This window comes from Hemitrygon akajei, chromosome 5 (genome assembly GCF_048418815.1).
Source record: "Hemitrygon akajei chromosome 5, sHemAka1.3, whole genome shotgun sequence".
In the NCBI taxonomy this organism is placed as follows: Eukaryota; Metazoa; Chordata; class Chondrichthyes; order Myliobatiformes; family Dasyatidae; genus Hemitrygon; species Hemitrygon akajei.
In genome coordinates, this window is record NC_133128.1 from 175,711,101 (window position 1) to 175,729,554 (window position 18,454).

The 18,454-nt window shown below is 42.1% G+C and overlaps 1 protein-coding gene across 4 annotated transcripts in view; it reads right to left on the reverse strand.

Annotated features, from left to right (window-relative positions):
* Window positions 1–18,454, reverse strand: part of LOC140728501 (kalirin) — a 723,603-nt gene that overhangs the window by 246,678 nt on the left and 458,471 nt on the right. For all 4 annotated transcript variants that reach the window (XM_073047309.1, XM_073047304.1, XM_073047303.1 and 1 more), the window contains exons 30-33: window positions 17,786–17,976; window positions 15,800–15,901; window positions 10,609–10,751; window positions 3,142–3,244 (exon numbers count right to left, since the gene is read on the reverse strand). In XM_073047309.1, coding sequence (XP_072903410.1) covers window positions 3,142–3,244; window positions 10,609–10,751; window positions 15,800–15,901; window positions 17,786–17,976 — 539 coding nt within the window. The remainder of the gene's footprint in view (window positions 1–3,141; window positions 3,245–10,608; window positions 10,752–15,799; window positions 15,902–17,785; window positions 17,977–18,454) is intronic.

Genomic DNA, 18,454 nt, shown 5'->3' on the forward strand with positions numbered 1-18,454 from the left:
CATTCAGCTACGAGAAAAAAATATGTAGGATTCGGAAACTGGAGTTTTGTTTGTATTGTCATGATGCAAATGTTGCTGGAGAGTTTGCTAGTGGAAAGAAGTGGGATGATATTTGGAAACTTAACTTTTTGAAGTGTCATTTGGCAAGTAAGTGGCATTTTGGACGGTGTACAAAAGCTCAGGCAACAGAATCCATCATTACCCATTACAGGAGTGCTACACATGTTATGGTTGAGTGCAGATGAGCAAGAACGAAAACAATCAAACCCAGAGGAACTCAAAGAATGGGTAAAAGCCAAAGACAGGAGAGAGAAAAAATAACTGAGTGACTGAAATATGTATGTTATTTTGTTGTTATTCTGTTCAGGTTTATGTCAAATATTTTGTAAACCTACATAAACTGTGCCATGTGTACATTCAGTGCGCACATACTTTTGTCACAAGAAAAGAATTTGCACAACATAAGATTTTTGCGCACACTGTCTACTAAAAGTTAGAGGGAACATTAACCCTTGGACATTAAGCTCCCAGCTATAATCTTCTTTCAGCCATAATTCAGTGAGGCCCACAACATCATACATGTCAATCTGTAACTATGCTACAAGATCATTTACCTTATTCTGTATATCGTGCATATTGAAATATAACTGTGTATATTCGGTCCTGCATTCATCGCCCTTTTCGATTTTGTCCCCTTTTTACTTTGCAACTCATCACCTTGAGTACAATTTTCATCAGCCTCTCCTCGCTAGCAGTCTCACCTACACACTGCCTCAGTTTGTAAACCAACAACTCCATCCCCAACTCTGGCAACCTTTCAGCAAGGATATTGGTCCGTCCTGGGTTGTAGCCTGTCTCTCAGTACTCTAAATGGGAAGTCAAGGAGGAAGGTTCATCAATTTTAAATTGTCACTTTTTGATTTTGTTCAACCATTTGATTCCTAACTTTGTCTGAGGTTTTACCGGCATCTGCCTCCACAATCTCTCCACTAACTGTTCTGGCACTCTGGTTCCCATTGCCCTGCAACTCTAGTTTAAACCCCACCGTATAGCATTAACAAATCTTCCCACTAGGATATTAGTCCCCCTCCAGTTCAGGTGCAAACTGTTCCCTCTGTACAGGTCCTAACTTCCCTGGAAGAGAGACCAATGATCCAAAAATATTATGCCCTTCCTCCTACACCAACTCCATGTATTAAACTGTATACTCTTCCTAGTTCTAGCCTCATTAACATGTGGCATGGCTAGCAATCCTGAAATCACAACCCTAGAAGTCCTGCCCTTTAACTAGCACCTAACTTCCGTAAACTCCCAGTGCAAAACATTGTCATGCATCCTACCCATGTCACTGGTATCTACATGGACCAGGACTTCTGGCTGTTCAGCATCTCACTTAAGAATGCTGAGGACTCGATCCAAGATATCCTGGACCCTGACACTCGGGAGGCAACATACCATCCAAGAATCATGTTCTCACCCACAGAACCTCCTGCCCATTCCCCAAACTAACAAATCTCCTATCACCATAACGTGCCTCTTCTTCCCCTTTTCCTTCTGAGTCACAGAGGCAGACTCAGTGCCAGAGATTTATGAGTATTTGGACAACCATGGCCTAATTAGGAAGAGGCAACGTGGCTTTGTGTGAGGCAAGGTGTGGCTTACTAACTTGATTGAGTTTTTTGATGAGGTGACAAGGGTGATTGATGAAAATAGAGCTCTGGATGTTGTCTAAATGGATTTTAGTAAGGCGTTTGACAAGGTCCCTCATGAAAGGCTCATCCAGAAGATTAAGATGCATGGTGAATTGGCTGATTGGATTCAGAATTGGCTTCCCATTGAAGACAGAGGGTAATGGTTTAAGGGACTTATTCTAGCTGAGATCCACAAGGATCTGTACTGTGATCTCTACGGTCTGTGATATTCTGTGTGTAAACGACTTGGATGAAAATGTAGAATGGTGGGGTTTGTAAGTTTGCAGATGATACGAAGATCCGTGGAGTTGGGGATAGGATAAATGTCTGGCAAAAAATACAGCAGGATATAGATCTGTTGCAGTTATGGGCAGAGTAATGGCAGATGGAGTACAACCTGGACAAAAGTGAAGTGTTGCACCTTGCTAGGTCAATGTAAAGAGACCAAGTTCATAGCTCCCTGAAAGAGACTACACAGGTTGCCAGGGCTGTTAGGAAGGTATATGGCACGGTTGTCTTTAATAGTCAAGGTACTGAATTCTGAATCCAATCAGCCAATTCACCATTGATCCCAAGCATCTTAATCTTCTGGATGAGCCTTTCATGAGGGACCTTGTCAAACACCTTACTAAAATCCATTTAGATAACCTCGACAGCTCTACTTTGAGTTTCAAAGTCAGGAAGTTAGATTGCAGCTTTATAAAACTCTAGTTAGGCAGCATATGGTGTATTGCATAGAGTTCTGGTCATTCTATCGAAGTTTTAGGGAGAGTGCAGAAGAGGTTTATCAGGATGCTGCTGGGATTAGAGTGCTTGAGGTACCACGAGAGGTTGGAAAACGTTGGGTTGTTTTTTTCTCAAGCGACAGATGCTGAGAGGAGATCTGACAGAGGTATATAAGATTATGAGTGGTTTATTGAGAAGATAGAAAGTTTCTTTGTCCCAGGTTTGAAAGGTCTAAAACCAGACAGTATACATTTAAGGTGAAAGGGAGTAATTTCAAAGGATATGTTAGGAGCAAGTTTTTTTTTAAAAAAACACAGAGAGTGATGGGTACCTGGGCTGGTGGTAGCGGCAGATACATTAGGGACTTTAAGAGACATTTAGTTAGGCACAGGACTGTGAGGAAAATGGAAGGATATGGACATTGTGCAGGCAAAAAGGATTAGTTTAGTTGGCCATTTGATTACTCACGTAACTGGTTTGGCACAGCACTGTGGCTCTGTTCTACGTTCTATCTCGTGACAAACAGGATCCAACTAAAACCAGAGGAGGGGGCTCTGCAGGGACACGCTATGCTCAGCAATACTCCCAACACTACATGGCTCACCTTGCAAGTAAGCAGACACTAATTCAGCAGTGAATGAGGGAGTATTCGACTTGCACTGTTTAGAATGTTGCAGATGAATTCATAAGTGCAGACCAACAGATTCCACGAAATTGCACCTACCTTATCACTGTCCATCGTATTCTGTGAGGTCCTTGATGCAATGGAAATAGTATCTGGCTGACTGCTACCATCTCCCTGACTATCTCCATCTTCTCCCATGTCCCTAAGGGTAAGAACAACAAAATTATTAAACTGTTGCTCCCTTGGCAAAAGATACTGACAAAAAGATACAAAGGACTACAATTGTCAGTGAACCTTTTGTTTAAATGTTTAAGGATGTGCTTCATCCGAACAATGGTAAGTTACTTAACTGGGGTAAGAGCTGTGAGACATAGACAGAAAGTTTACTTAAAGGCAGGAGGTGGTATACAGGCCATGTAAGTGTAAATTATATGGAGAAATAATATAAAGTCCTTAAAATGTTTAGACTGTTTGGTTGCTTAAAAGATAATGGTTGTAAAATAATAAATACTCCCCAATATATTTTTGATGTTTTCTAAAATAAATTCAGTCGATTGAGATAGTTGGAGTTGGACACAGGTGGCAACTTGATTGAAAAAAGTAGTGCAACTGTTATAGTGAATAGCTTGTATTTTATCAAAACAGTAAATCATAATTTGCAAATTATATAATTATAAATAGCTATTTAAACACTTGGTTAGACGAGAACTTGAAAGAGGCATAAAGAGAATTGTGATGAAGACCACTAGATCTGAGGGAGCAATGATAAATGATCTAATCATTCTGAAGTTTGGATTTAGTATTATTCAATGGTTACTGATCCGGACATTGTTAAATACTAGATGTTTGACCGGGAGACTTTGTCAAACTCTGAGCCAGTGCTTACTTTTCTAACTTTTGGCAGTGACAAAAAATTAGGTTTATTCAGAAAACTAAATGCAAACTCTCTGTTCACTGCCAAAGTTCATTACTTTGTCCTGAATTATAGAACCATAGAAACATAGAAAACCTACAGCACAATACAGGCCCTTCAGCCCACAAAGCTGTGCCGAACATGTCCCTACCTTAGAAATTACCTAGGATTACCCATAGCCCTTTATTTTTCTGAGCTCCATGTACCTGTCCAGGAGTCTCTTAAAAGACCCTATCATATCCTCCTCCACCACAGTCACTAGCAGTCCATTCTACGCACTCACCACTCCCTGCGTAAAAAAACTTACCTCTGACATCTTCTCTGTACCTACTTGCAAGCACCTTAAAACTGTGTCCTCCTGTGCTAGCCATTTCAGCCCTGGGAAAAAGCCTCTGACTATCCACATGATCAATGCCTCTCATCATCTTATACACCTCTATAAGGTCACCTCTCATCCTCCATCGCTCCAAGGAGAAAAGGCCAAGTTCACTCAACCTATTTTCATAAGGCATGCTCCTCAATTCAGGCAACATCCTTGTAAATTTCCTGTGCATCCTTTCTATGGTTTCCACATCCTTCCTGTAGTGAGGCAACCAGAATTGAGCACAGTACTCAGTGGGGTCTGACCAGGGTCCTATATAGCTGCAACATTACCTCTTGGCTCTTAAACTCAATCCCACAATTGATGAAGGCACTGTATGCCTTCTTAACCACAGTCAACCTGCGCATCAGCTTTGAGTGTCCTATGGACTTGGACCCCAAGATCCCTCTGATCCTCCACACTGTCAAGAGTCTTACCATTAATACTATATTCTGCCATCACATTTGTCCTACCAAAATGAACCACCTCACACTTACCTGGATTGAAGTCCATCTGCCACTTCTCAGCCCAGTTTTGCATCCTATCAATGTCCCTCTGTAATCTCTGACAGCCCTCCACACTATCCTCAACACCCCCAACCTTGCTGAAATCCATATACACTACATCTACTGCTCTACCTTCATCAATGTGTTTAGTCACATCTTCAAAAAATTTAGTCAGGCCTGTAAGGCCATGCTGACTATTCCTAATCATATTATGCCTCTCCAAATGCTCATAAATTCTGCCTCTCAGTATCTTCTCCATCAACTTACCAACCACAGAAGTAAGACTCACTGGTCTATAATTTCTTGGGCTTTCTTTACTCCCTTTCTTGAATAAGGAAACAACATTCGCAACCCTCCAATCCTCCAGAACCTCTCCTGTCCCCATTGATGATGCAAAGATCATCACCAGAGGCTCAGCAATTGCCTCCCACAGTAGCCTGGGTTACATCTCATCCGGTCCTGGCGACTTATCCAACTTGATGCTTTCCAAAAGCTCCAGCACATCCTCTTCCTTAATATCTACATGCTCAAGCTTTTCAGTCTGCTGTAAGTCATCCCTACAATTGCCAAGGTCCTTTTCCTTAGTGAATATTGAAGCAAAGTATTCATTAAGTACCTCTACTATCTCTGCCAGTTCCATACACACTTTACCAGTGTCACACTTGATTGGTCCTATTCTCTCACGTCTTATCCTCCTGCTCTTCATATACTTGTAGAATGCCTTGGGGTTTTCCTTAATCCTGTCCGCCAAGGCCTTCTCATGGCCCCTTATGGTTCTTCTAATTTCATTCTTGCTGCTAGCCTTATAATCTATTCATTAAATAAATTTAATGAATGGCTGGTTCATTTTCCAATTCATCAGTAAAGCTCGCTTCTTCCCAGCCCACGAGTTTCATCTGTTGCTTGACAACACCTCTCAATCCTTTTATACAAAGGACGTGTTGTCAAGTATGGTTTGTGCCTTTTATACAAAGGCAGAAAGACTGACTTCTGTAATCAACCATTAAATAAGTCCCTGTCTTGCATCATGGTGTTATGCTGCTTCTGTATGACCTGCTGCATGGTCACTTGTTCTCTCTTCTTCACTTTAGGACTTCATGAGCTGCACCTCATCACTAGCAAAGCTTGTTTGGCTCAGAATGCATGCAAGTACCACAAACAATAAACAGACGGAGAATTCACAAAGACACGGAAATGTTTAACTTTCTACAGATAACATGAACAGACAAGGTTTTAGAAAAGTAAAATAATGCTCCTTCTGAAGTTGACACTCTATAATGGCCATCCCAATTTCCCTCGGGATCAATAAAGTATGTCTGTCTGTCTAAAACAACACAGAAAACAATAAAGCAAAGAGGGGGCTAAACAGTACAGCCAAAACAATGAATGCCAAATGAGATTTTGCTTGAACTTGATTGTGCATCAAAGAAACTAGATTAGAATTTGCTCCAGGGATGAACTGAGCACTGGGCAGAGTAGAGACGGAGAATAATACAGCACAGAAACAGGTCCATTGGCACAACTGGTCCATGTTGACCACAGCATCGTCTCTGCAATCCTCAGATGTCTGTGTTTGGCCTATAACCCTCCTAGCTTATCCCCTGCATGTACATATCCAAAAGTTTCTTAAATATTGCAATTGTACTCGCCTTGACCACTTCCCCTGGCAACTCACTCCAGCCACTCATGACTCTCAGAGTAAAGAGGTCACCTCGGGTCTCTTACATCTTTCTCCTCTTATCCTGTATCAGTGTCCTCCAGTTTTGGACTCCTCAACCCTGGGGAAAAGTCTATGGACATCTACCTTATTCAAGTTCAAGTTCAATTATCATTTGATCATAAATAAAACAGCCAAAGAAAACAGTGTCCTTCCGGGACCAAGGTACAAAACACATTACTGACAGCACACAGCACATTACACTTTGCACAAATAGCACCTATGGTTATGATTTCAGAAAAACATACAGTCACAAAGAAAAAAAAGTAATATAGCCTAAATCCCTGGGTAGTGTGGCTGTAGACGGAGGTTAGTGAGCTTCCACTGAGTGAACACTGGAGGGCAGCAGAGAACAGCACCGCTGGGAGGGTCCAACCTAGACTCCACTGTGCCCACGGAGGTCACTGCTTTCTCCCACAATACCTTGCACAGTGGGACTCGTCCTCGCCTCAACTGAGACAATGCAGTTCCCCTGACGTTAGTCTTGCCAATGAACCAGTGAACTGGACTTGCAGTATTCTACATTACCAATGTCCAACAGGGTCTTGCAATCACAATAAAATCATCCAAGACAATCACTTGCTCCGTTTGTTGGATCGCACACTATCTCCGCACAACAGTATGCCACAGGTCCAGGCAACAATGCGGCAATGATACACAGCAAGTCTAGCTCCATCGTTATCGAGCAACTCGCTGATGGGACAGTCCTACAGTCCTTGATGTTCTTAGTATCCAGCAGTGACACGCAATTGTAAGAAAGATGTATAGGACAATTAAACACATCGTTTGATTGGACCCTGAGTGGTTGTTGTGACTGAGCATGTTCTCATACCCCTGTTAAGTTTATAAACTATTGTGAGCTGATCCTTCATTCTCCAGTGCTCCAGGGGATAAAGGTCTAGAGTGGCAACTGCTCCCCATAACTAAGGGCCTCTAACATGGACAGCATCTTCATAAATCTCTTCTGCACCTTCTCCAGGTTGACAATGTCTTTCCTGTATAACAGGGTGACTAAAACTGGTCACAATACTCCAAGTCTAGCCTCATCAATGACTTATGACTGCAGGGTAATGTCCCTATCTGAAACTATGAAGGCCAGCATGCTGAATACCTTCTTCATCACCTTGTCAATCGACACCTTTAACAGTATTTGCTACTTGTACCATGTACATTCAAATCCAAAACATTTACATACATAATGAATAAAAGAGGTAAGTCCCAACACTGATCCTTGAGGCATTCCACTATCACAAACCTCTCGTTAGAGAATTGACCTTCAACCACCACGCTGTGCTTTCTATCACTGAGCCAATTCTGAATGCACCTCGTTAACTCCCTTGAATCCCATGTGACCAAGCCTTCTGATTAGTCTGCCATGTGGGACCTTCTCAAAGGCCTTACTAAAATCCATATAGACAACATCCACTACCCTACCTTCATCTATCCTCTTAATTACCTCTTTGAAAAACTCCAGAAGATTTATCAGACATCATCTCAAATGCACAAACCATGCTGACTATTCTTGATTAAGTCTTGATTATACAAGTGATGGTAGATCTTGTCCCTTAGAATTCCCTCAGAGCTTCTCTACAACTGAAGTTAGGCTCAGTGGCCTGTAGTCCCTGGCCTTGTTCTTGCTATCCTTGAATAAATAAACAACATTAGCCATCCTGCAGACTTCTGGAACTTTGATTAGCTAATGAGTAGCAAATATTTCTATAATATCTTGGTGATTTCTTTCTGAGCCTCCCATAAGGTACAGGGTTGCATCTGGTTGGACCCTGGGGGATTTGCCAACATAATGTGCTTCAAAGCTGCAAATACCTCCTTTCTCATAATATGCATATGATCCAAGTCCTCACTACTCATTACTCATTTCTTTGGCATCCATGCTATTTTTCTTAGTAACCACCTAGGAGAAAGACATTAAAAATCTCAGCTGTCTCCTGGAGCTCTACACCCAGGAATCCCTGATGGTCTTTAAGAACACTTAGTCTCATCCTTGACACACTTTTACTGTTAAAATAATTGAAGAACCTCTTGAGATTATCTTAATACATATACATATATCTCATCACCTCTTTTTTCCCTCTTCATATCCCTCTTGCTTTTCAACTGTTTTATATTTGTCAAGAGATTCATTTGTACCCAGCTGACTAAAAGTAACAAATGCTTCTTTCTTTCTAGAGCCTCAATATTGCTTGTCAGCCAGGGCTCACTGAACCTAGCATGTCTACCCTTCACTCCAACAGGAATATGCTACCATTATATGAGACTCTTTTAAAAGCAACCCACTTGCCAGCTGTTCCTTTGCCTTTAAAAGGAGTTTCCCAGTCAACTTCTGCAAGATACTGCCAAATGCCGTCAAAGTTGGCCAGGCTCCATTTCAGGACTCTAACCTGTGGACCTGTTCTATCTTTTTCCATATTGATTTCTAAACTAATCAAATTGTGGTCACGAGACCCAAAGTGCTTCCCAATTGCCACTACTTTTGCTTGGCCCGCTTTATCCCTAAGAGGAGGTCTAGAATTGCCCTGTCCTGAGTATGTTCCTTTAAATGCAGTATTGTTTGAAGAAATTGTCTTGGAGGGACCAGACTAATTCTGCCCATCTCAGCACTTTACACTCTGGGTACTTGTTTCTTTTAACACTCACAGGGTGCCCCAATACATCCTCAGACGTTTGGTTGTTAATATAAACAACACATTCACTGTATGTTTAATGTACGTGTGACAAATAAACTTGAATCTTGGCCCAGTTATACCAGGAAAACTGATAGCTCCCACTGGCGCTACCCCACGATTCTCAACACATCTCAAGTTCCCACTGATCATGGGGAAGTCTATAATTGATAAAACATTCTTACCTGTTTCTCTGCCATGCTTAAAGCATCAGTATCCTGGAACATTGAGCCACTAGTCCACCTTTTCCCAGCGATGATTTTGTTATGGCCACAATATCTTTGTCCCTCTTGTACAATCTGCCTCTACCCCAGAAGAGATACCAATGATCCAAGAACCTAAACAGCTGCTCCCTGCACCAGCTCTTCAAACACATAGTCATCTAGTCTATCTTTTTATTCCTGGCCTCATGAGAACATGGCACCAGAAGTAAGCATCCTCGAAGCCCTGCATTTGAATTTCTTACTTCACGCCCTGTACACATTCTTCAGGGCCTCATCCATTGTTCTCTTGTGTCACTTGTACCGACGTGTACAATGAACTCTAGGCTGTTTCCCGTCCCCTTCAAGTGTTTTCTGCAACCGCTCAGAGACACTCTTGACCCTGGCATCCAGAAAGTAACACACCATCCTGGTGTCTTTTCCGCGGCCCCAGAACTTCCTGTTTGCCCTCTCGCTATTGAATCTCCTATCACTATACCATGTCTGTCTGTACTCTTTCCCTCAGAAGCTGCAAGCCAGTCACAGTGCCAGAGACCCAACTCCTATTGCTAACACCCAAAAAACTTTCCCCTTAACAGTATTCATGGGGTTAGATCTGTTAGTGAGGGAACAGCCATAGGGAAACATTGTACTGACTGCCTACGCCCCTCACTTCTGGTGGTTACCCATCTGTTTGAAGCCTGTGCCTTGAGTGTGACCATCTCGATAAAAGCCCTCAGCTTCCTGGATGATGCTGAGTACCTCCAGATCCAGATTTTCTTTCTTAATCTGGTCTGTTTGGAGCTGCACTTGGGTGCACTCTCTGCAGAGGTAGTCATCAGGAGGCTATGAGGCTCCCTGACTTCCCACATCGTGCAAGAGGAACATCCCATTGTCCTAACTACTATCCCACCTATACCGAACTACTACTCTGAGAAATGAAAGTGAAAAGCCTGGAATCACTTAATGAACAACACGTGTCTCCTAGTAGGGTGAGATAAGTGGTGCTGATGGTGGAAGCAGTGTAGTTGAGGAAAGGTTTGAAGCATGGAGGTGGTGAGATTATTGGTTCTTTCTGGATGGATTTGTTACAAGAAATGGATTTCTTCATTAAGTGCTTGTGAGATAAAAACTCCACAATGTTATGAAATAAAACAGCATACAGAAATAAGACAAAGAAAATGCTACCTTTTACTATTATTCCTTTGTTTTGCTGGGGTTTTGGGTAACTGGATAGGTTCTTTCAGAGCTCCTTTCAAGTGGATAGTTCTTTCTTGTATTACCTCCCGAATATTTTTAATCCAATCCTGTTTAGTTTCAATGTTGGAAGCCTTAAGAACAAACAACAGGGGATCTGGTAAGATTTTATCATTATGACAATAACATCAATAACCAGCAAAACCTCCCACAAAATGGTGTCAACGTCTGGTAAATGAGTGCAAGAAGCCCCTTGAAAATTCTTGGCAAATACAGTACTATACAAAAGGCTTAGACACCCTAGATGTTTTATATGGTTTCAGACGATACGGCCTCCACAGAGCCCTGAACTCAACATCATTAAGGCTGTTTGGGATTAACTAGAGAGACAGAAGCAAATGAGATGGCCAATATCTGCAGAACTGTGGCAAGTTCTCTGAGATGTTTGAAAGAACTTATCAGTAGATTTTCTTATAAAACTGCATGACAGTGTATTTAAGAAAATTGATGCTGTTCTAAAGGCAAAGTGTGGTCACAGCAAATATTGACGTGATCACACATCAATTAGTTTTTTATTGTTTAGTGATCTTTATAGTAACTTTTTGATATTTTAGAAATTTTCTGTTCATTATTTTTGAAAGCATCTTCACTTTACAGATCTTTTTACATCTTCCAAAGACTTTTGCACGGTACTATGTATTAGAATTATTGCATGCATATATCAGAATCATAATCAGATTTATTATCACTGAACTATATAACGTGATAGTTGTTATTTTGCGCTAATTTGCAGTCATAAAATGATTATACTCATAACGACAAAATTAATAGATAGTGCAAAGAAAGGAATAATGAGGTAGTACTGTATTCTAGGACTGTTTAGAAATCTGATGGCGGAGGGGAAGAAGTTGTTACTAAATCATTGAGTATGGGTATTCAGGATTCTGTACCTCCTCCTTGACAGTAATAATAAGCAGAGGTCATGTCCTGGGTGGTGAATATCTTTCTTGATGGATACCACCTTGCTGAGGCACTACCTCTTGAATATGTTTTCGATATTATGGAGGATATTGCCCGTGATGGATTTGGCCGAGTCTACAGCACTCTGCGGCCTCTTACGATCCTGTGCGTTGGAGACTCCATACCAGGTTGTGATGCAGAGTCTTTGGTGACACACACCAGTGATTAATGGTGTTCCACAAGGGTCAGTGTTGGGACCACTTCTTTTTATGCTGTATATAAATGATTTAGATGATGGAATAGATGGCTTTGTTACCAAGTTTGCAGATGATATGAAGATTGGTAGAGGGGCAGGTAGTATTGAGGAAACAAGAAGGTTGCAGAAGGACTTAGACAGATTAGGAAAATGGACAAGAGAGCGGCAAATGAAATACACTGTCGTAAAATGCATGGTCATGCACTTCGGTAGTAAAAATAAATGTGTAGACCATTTTCTAAATGAGGAGAAAATCCAAAAATTTGAGATGCAAAGGGACTTGTTAGTCTTTGTGCAGAACACCCTAAAGGTTCACTTGGAAGTAGAGTCGGTGGTGAGGAAGGCGAATGCAATGTTAGCATTCACTTCAAGTGGTCTAGAATACAGGAGCAGGGATGTGATGCTGAGGCTTTATAAGGTACTGGTGAGGCCTCACCTTGAGTATTGTGAACAGTTCTCATCTGTTCTCCTCACCTAAGAAAACACGTGCTGGCATTGGAGCAGGTTCACAGGAGGTTCACAAGGATGATTCCAGGAATGAAAGGGTTATTATACGAGGAACACTTGTTGGCTCTGGGCCTCTACTCGCTGGAATTTAGAAGGATGAGGGGAGATCTCATTGAAACCTTTTTAATGTTGAAAGGCCTAGAGAGAGTAGATGTGGAAAGGATGTTTCCTATGTGGGAGAGTCTAGGACAAGAGGACACAGCCTCAGGATAGAGGGGCGTCCATTTAAAACAGAGATGTGGAGAAATTTCTTTAGCCAAAGGGTGGTGAATTTGTGGAATTTATTACCACAGGCAGCTGTGGAGGCCAGGTCGTTGGGTGTATTTAAGGCAAAGCTTGATAGGTTCTTGATTGGACATGACATCAAAGGTTACGGGGAGAAGGCCGGGGAGTGGGGCTTTGGAGGAGGATAAAGGATCAGCTATGACTGAATGGTGGAGCAGAATCGATGGGAAATGGCCTAACTCTGCTCCTATGTTTTATGGTCTTATACCAAATTTCTTCAAATTGCTAAGTACAGCCACTGGTTCACCTTCTTCACGACAGCATCAACAGGTTGGTCCCAGGACAGATCCTCTGAGATGTTGACACCTAGGAACTTAAAAATGGCCACTCTTTCCATTGCTGACTCCTCAATGAGGACAGGTACATATTCTCCCACATCTCCTCTGGCCCAATGATCGAGTATTAAAGGCAGTGTCTCATGGCAGTGTTTTGGAGCTTTGATCAGACAAAGTTATGCTGGAGATTTTGAGGCTTTAGTTCTTTGACCCATCAGTCAGAGAAGGCAAAAACAAAAAATCGCAGGTAGAGTTTTTTTGACCCCGTCTTCACATTTGCTCAGTTAGAACAGTCAAAATGCCAAGCAGGATAACTGAACGCTCCTCTTGTGGATGTAGGAAGGCAGGGAGACCTCCAGTGTCCCTAACAACTACACCTGCGAGAAGTACATCCAACTGGAGCCGCTAACGATCTGTGTTAAGGAGTTGGAGCTGGAACTGGATAAACTCCGAATCATTTGGGAGGCTGAGGACGTGATGGATAGGACATATAGAGAGGTATTTACACCCAAGGGGCAGGACACAGAAAACTGGGTGACATTCAGGAAGGGGAAAGGGGTCAAACAGCTAGTGCAGAGTAACCCTGTGGCTATCCTCCTCAATAACAGGCATATCACTGTGGATACTGTTGGAGGGGGAATGATCTAGCAGAGGAAAGTCTCAGCGGTCGGGTCTCTGGCATCGAGTCTGGCTCTGTAACTTAGAAGGGAAGAGGGGAGAAGTGGCAAGCTTTGGTGATAGGGGATTTGTTTGTTACAGGAATAGAAAGGAAGTTCTGTGGGTGAGAACGAGATTCCCGGATGAAAAGTTGCCTCCCAAGTGTCCGGGTCTGAGACAGCTCGGATCGAGTCCTCTGCATTCTAAAATGGGAGGGTGAATGGGTGAACAGCCAGGAGTCGTGGTCCATGTAGGTACCAATGACATGGGTAGGACGAGTGATGTGGTTCTGCAAAGGGAGTTCAGGGAGTTAGGTGCTAAATTAAAGGGCAGGACCACCGGGGTTGTGATCTCAGGATTGCCACCTGTGCCATGTGCTAGTGAGGCCAGAACTAGGAATATTATATAGTTTAACACATGTCTAAGGAGTTGGTGGAGGAGGGAAACCATTGGAATTTTGGTTCATTGGGCTCTGTCCTAGTTCTGTACAGAAGAGATGATTTGCATCTGAACTGGAAGGGGACTAATGTTTTGTCAGGAAGGTTTGTTAATGCTGCATGATGGGGTTTAAACTAGAGTTGCAGGGATGGGAACCAGAGTGCCAGAACAGTTAGTGGAGAGATTGTGGAAACAGTTGTTCAGACCTCAGACAAAGTCATGAATCAGAAGGTTGAGCATGGTGTGACTAGTGTCCTGAGCTGTGTCTACTTTAATGTAACAAGTATCGTAGGAAAGGCGGATGTGCTCAGGGCATGGATCAACACCTGGAATTATGATACTGTAGCCATTAGTGTGATTTGGCTGCAGGAGGGGCAGGACTGACAGCTCAATATTCTGGGGTTTCGTTGTTTTATACGTGACAGAGCAGGAGGGAAGAAAGGAGGAGGGTGGAATTACAAGTCAGGGAAAATGTTACGACAATGTTCTGTCAAGACAGACTGGAGAACTCGTCTATTGAGGTGTTATGGGTGGAACTGAGAAAAAAAGAAAGGTATGATCACATTATGGGGCTATATTACAGACCACCCAACAGTCCAGGGAATTTAGAAGAAGAAATTTGTAGAGCGATTGTCTGTGACTAGTAGGTGCCATAGGGATCGGTACTGGGTCCTTTGCAGTTTGTCATCGATATCAGCAATCTGGATGATAATGTGGTTAACCAGATCATCAATTTTGCAGATGACAGTAGAAATGGGGCTGTAGTGGACAGCAAGGAAGGTTATCATTCATGGCTTGCAGATGGATCTTCAACAGCTGGAAAATGGGCTGAAAAATGGCAGATGGAATTACATTCAGACATGCGATGTGTTGCACTTTGGTAGGGTAGGTCTTACACAGTGAATGGCAGGGTATGAGGCGTGTGGTACAACAAAGGGACCTGGGAATACAGGTTCATAATTTATTGGAATTAGTGTCACAGGTAGATAGGGTTGTAAAGAAAGTTTTGGCGTATTGGCCTTCAAAAATCAATGTATTGAGTACAGGAGATGGGATGTTATGTTGAAGTTATATCAGACATTGGTAAGGCCTAATTTGGAGTATTGTGTGCAGTTTTGGTTGCCTTCTTATAGAAAAGATGTAAATACGGTTGAAAGAGTACAAAGAAAAATTACAAGGTTGTTGCTGGTTCTGGAGGACTGAGTTATAAGGAAAGATTGAATAGGTTAGGATGTGATTCCTTAGAACGTAGAGAGGAGATTTGATATAGAACATTATGAGGGGTATAGATAGGGTAAATGCAAGCAGGCTATTTCCACTGAGGTTGGGTGGGACTACAGCCACAGGTCATGGGTTAAGAGTGAAAGGTGAACTGTTTAAGGGGAACATGATAGGAAACTTCTTCATTCAGAGAGTCATGAGAGTGTGGAATGAGCTGCTAGTGCAACTGGTGCCTGTGAGCTCGATTTCAGCATTTAAGGGCATTTTGTGATAGATACGAGGGCAGTAGGGGTATGGAGGGCTATACTCCCAGTGTAGGCAGTGGAAGTGGTTTCGGTATAGACTGGCGGAAAGCTCTACTTCTCGATGACTCTATGACGCCATGAAAGCAGCTACATAACTATATATTACACTTTTCCACTTTTCACGTGGTTTGACAGGCAGCCAACCAAAATAGAACAATTACTTTAAGGTGAATCATCCTTACTTTTAAAAATAATAATAATTTTTTTCTTTCTGAATAGCACATATTATGAAGTACCCTATATCCATTCATCCAAAACAAACTCAGTCAGGAGTTTACCTTAAGGACAGTCTTGTTATCTGAGGAAGGTGTTCGGCCCACCCACAAAGCAAATTTGCAGGGATCACCTTCCACGTGCTCTGTTACCCCCAACTCCGATGTCTGGAAATTGAAGATGGAAGAAGTAAGTGATAATATAAATTGAAAACAGTAACTTACTGAACACACCTTTGGCTCAGAATGGAAATAAATTACAATCTCATTAACCAGAAACACATGCACTGCTGTGACCCAGCACTGCTCCATTGAGCAATTAGTGCAGCACACTCCTAGCAGCTGTAGCTGAAGTCCCTCTTTAAGTTATTCCACCTTTTTTATGTTCCTATAGGATTTTTCTTGAGAACAACTTTTCAGTCTAAGCTTCAGGTCATCCAGCAAAATATTTCTGTGGATGGCTTGGTGTGCAGTTTTGATGGATCTGCTCCTGGAGTTTTTGCTACATTAAAGACATTTTATAGAACTTGTTTAACTGCCACAACAATTTTTGCATATTTAACAAATAGCTTGCAAGTTTCACATGAGGTGATTCCAAGTGTTAAGATCATGAGGCATTATTTTTGTACCTTAGTACAGTCAAACATCTGACCTTGGTGGCATTCCCTCAGGTTAAGCATGGCTGTTGGCAGTCATGATTAACATTTAATTATTAATTTTTTGTACAATATTTTATCACTCTAGCTTGGAGGTACAGAAAATGACTTATGCTGTTGTATATTTTTCATCTTGATTTATTTAATTATGAGCTCGCTTTATCAAGAGACTTACAAGAGGCAAAACACAAAAATACAACTGCGGATGCTGTGGATCAAAGGATACGTACACAATGCTGGAAGAACTCAGCAGGCCAGGCAGCATCTGTGAGAAAAGAGTAGCCAACATTTCGGGCCGAGATTTGGCCCGAAACGTTGGCTACTCTCTTCTTACGGATGCTGCCTGGCCTGCTGAGTTCTTCCAGCGTTGTGTATGTATTACAAGAGGCAATTTGTTCCTTCTGGGTTTCAACAAATCAGAGGCTGTTTCATAAATATGTTTATAATGAAACAAAGGGCTGTTTTGTTGTCTTAGGGGACCCAGGGGAAAGTAATAGGCAGGTGAGAAGAAGTAAAAAGGACAGAGTGGGGAATAGAGGAAGGGGAGGGGGATGGAAATTGTTTACCGGAAGGAGAAATCAATATTCATGCCATCAGGTTGGAGGCCACTCTGACAGAATATGAGGTGTTACTCCTCCACACTGAGGCTGGCCTCATCATGGCAAAAGAGGAGGTCATGGACCAACATGTCAGAACGGAAATGGGAATCAGAATTAAAATGGTGCGGAGCTGCTCGATGAAGCAGTCCCGCAATTTACGACAGGTCTCACCAGTGTAGAGGAGGCCGCATTGGGAGCACCAGACACAATAGATGACCCTAGTAGGTTTGCCTCACCTGGATGGACTGTCTGGGGCCCTGAATGGAGGTGTATGGGCAGAGATAGTATTTAGGCTGCTTCCTCCTTCCTTCTCAGCCCTGAAGACGGGTCTGGCCCAAAATGGTGACTGTCTATTCATTTCCATTGACGCTGCCTGACCTGCTGAGTTCCTCCAGCATTTTGTATGAGTTGCTCTGGGCTTCTAGCATCTGCAGATTTTCTTGTGTTTATTAAAAACAAAGTTCAGCAGATCAATGGCGAGAACTTAACGTTTCAGTAGTGGATCCTTCATTAAAATGGAAGATTATTTCAGATCAAAAAGTGATGGGCAATGAGAAAAGGAATATGCAAACACTTAAAGAAGATATTATGAAACATTTAAATGGATTACATCAAATGGTTGTAATATTGGTATCCGCATTGAAGTTTGTTTATAAAATCTGCTTCCACATTAGATAGAGATTTCTGAAACAGTTTTCAGAATGTTTATGTTAATGCACATTTCCTGCTCATTACCATTGAATTTATTTCAAGTGATAATTAAAGGAAATTGTTTTAGTGTAAAGAACAACACGCACCAGTAACTTGTGCTTGTAAACATATTTGCTATGTCCTGAGGAATCCTTGATCTCTTTGCTGAAAACCAAGGCTAGTTCAAAGAGGAATAAGTGTCGTTCCCGTCCTTTCCGAATGAGTGACTTGGGGTCCCACACTTGGAAGGTGTCCTGAAGGATCAGCTCACCCTGAACATCGAAGTTTTCATCAAATCCTGGTATAGATGAAACATAAGTATCATTGCACATAAAAGGCAACATTTACAAATGATTTTTGTGAAGCTTTAATAATGAATATTAACTTCTGAAATGTACTGCCTAAGAATGTGGTTGAAGCAGCAATTTATACATCCGAACAAACACAGAACACAGTGGACTACAGATCAAGTTTTAGAAAATGGGATTAGTATAGATAGGTTGAAGATACAGGGTGGAGATACGTTTCTACCAAAGGAGGTGTAAGGCACTCTTTCCTTCAGCTTGCTTGCAGGTCACCCTTGGGCAAAGTGTAGCACCTACTTAGCCCCCCTGATTAGGGTCACGTGCAGCCATGGGAGGAGGTAGTGGATGGTCGTATGAGCAGCTGGTGCACATCACAAGTTCTGGTTATGCAACCACTGACGGCAGGCAGACAAACTCTGAAGAGTATTGATAATGGCTGGTGTCACCTGTCTTGTAAAGAAACTGCCCAGA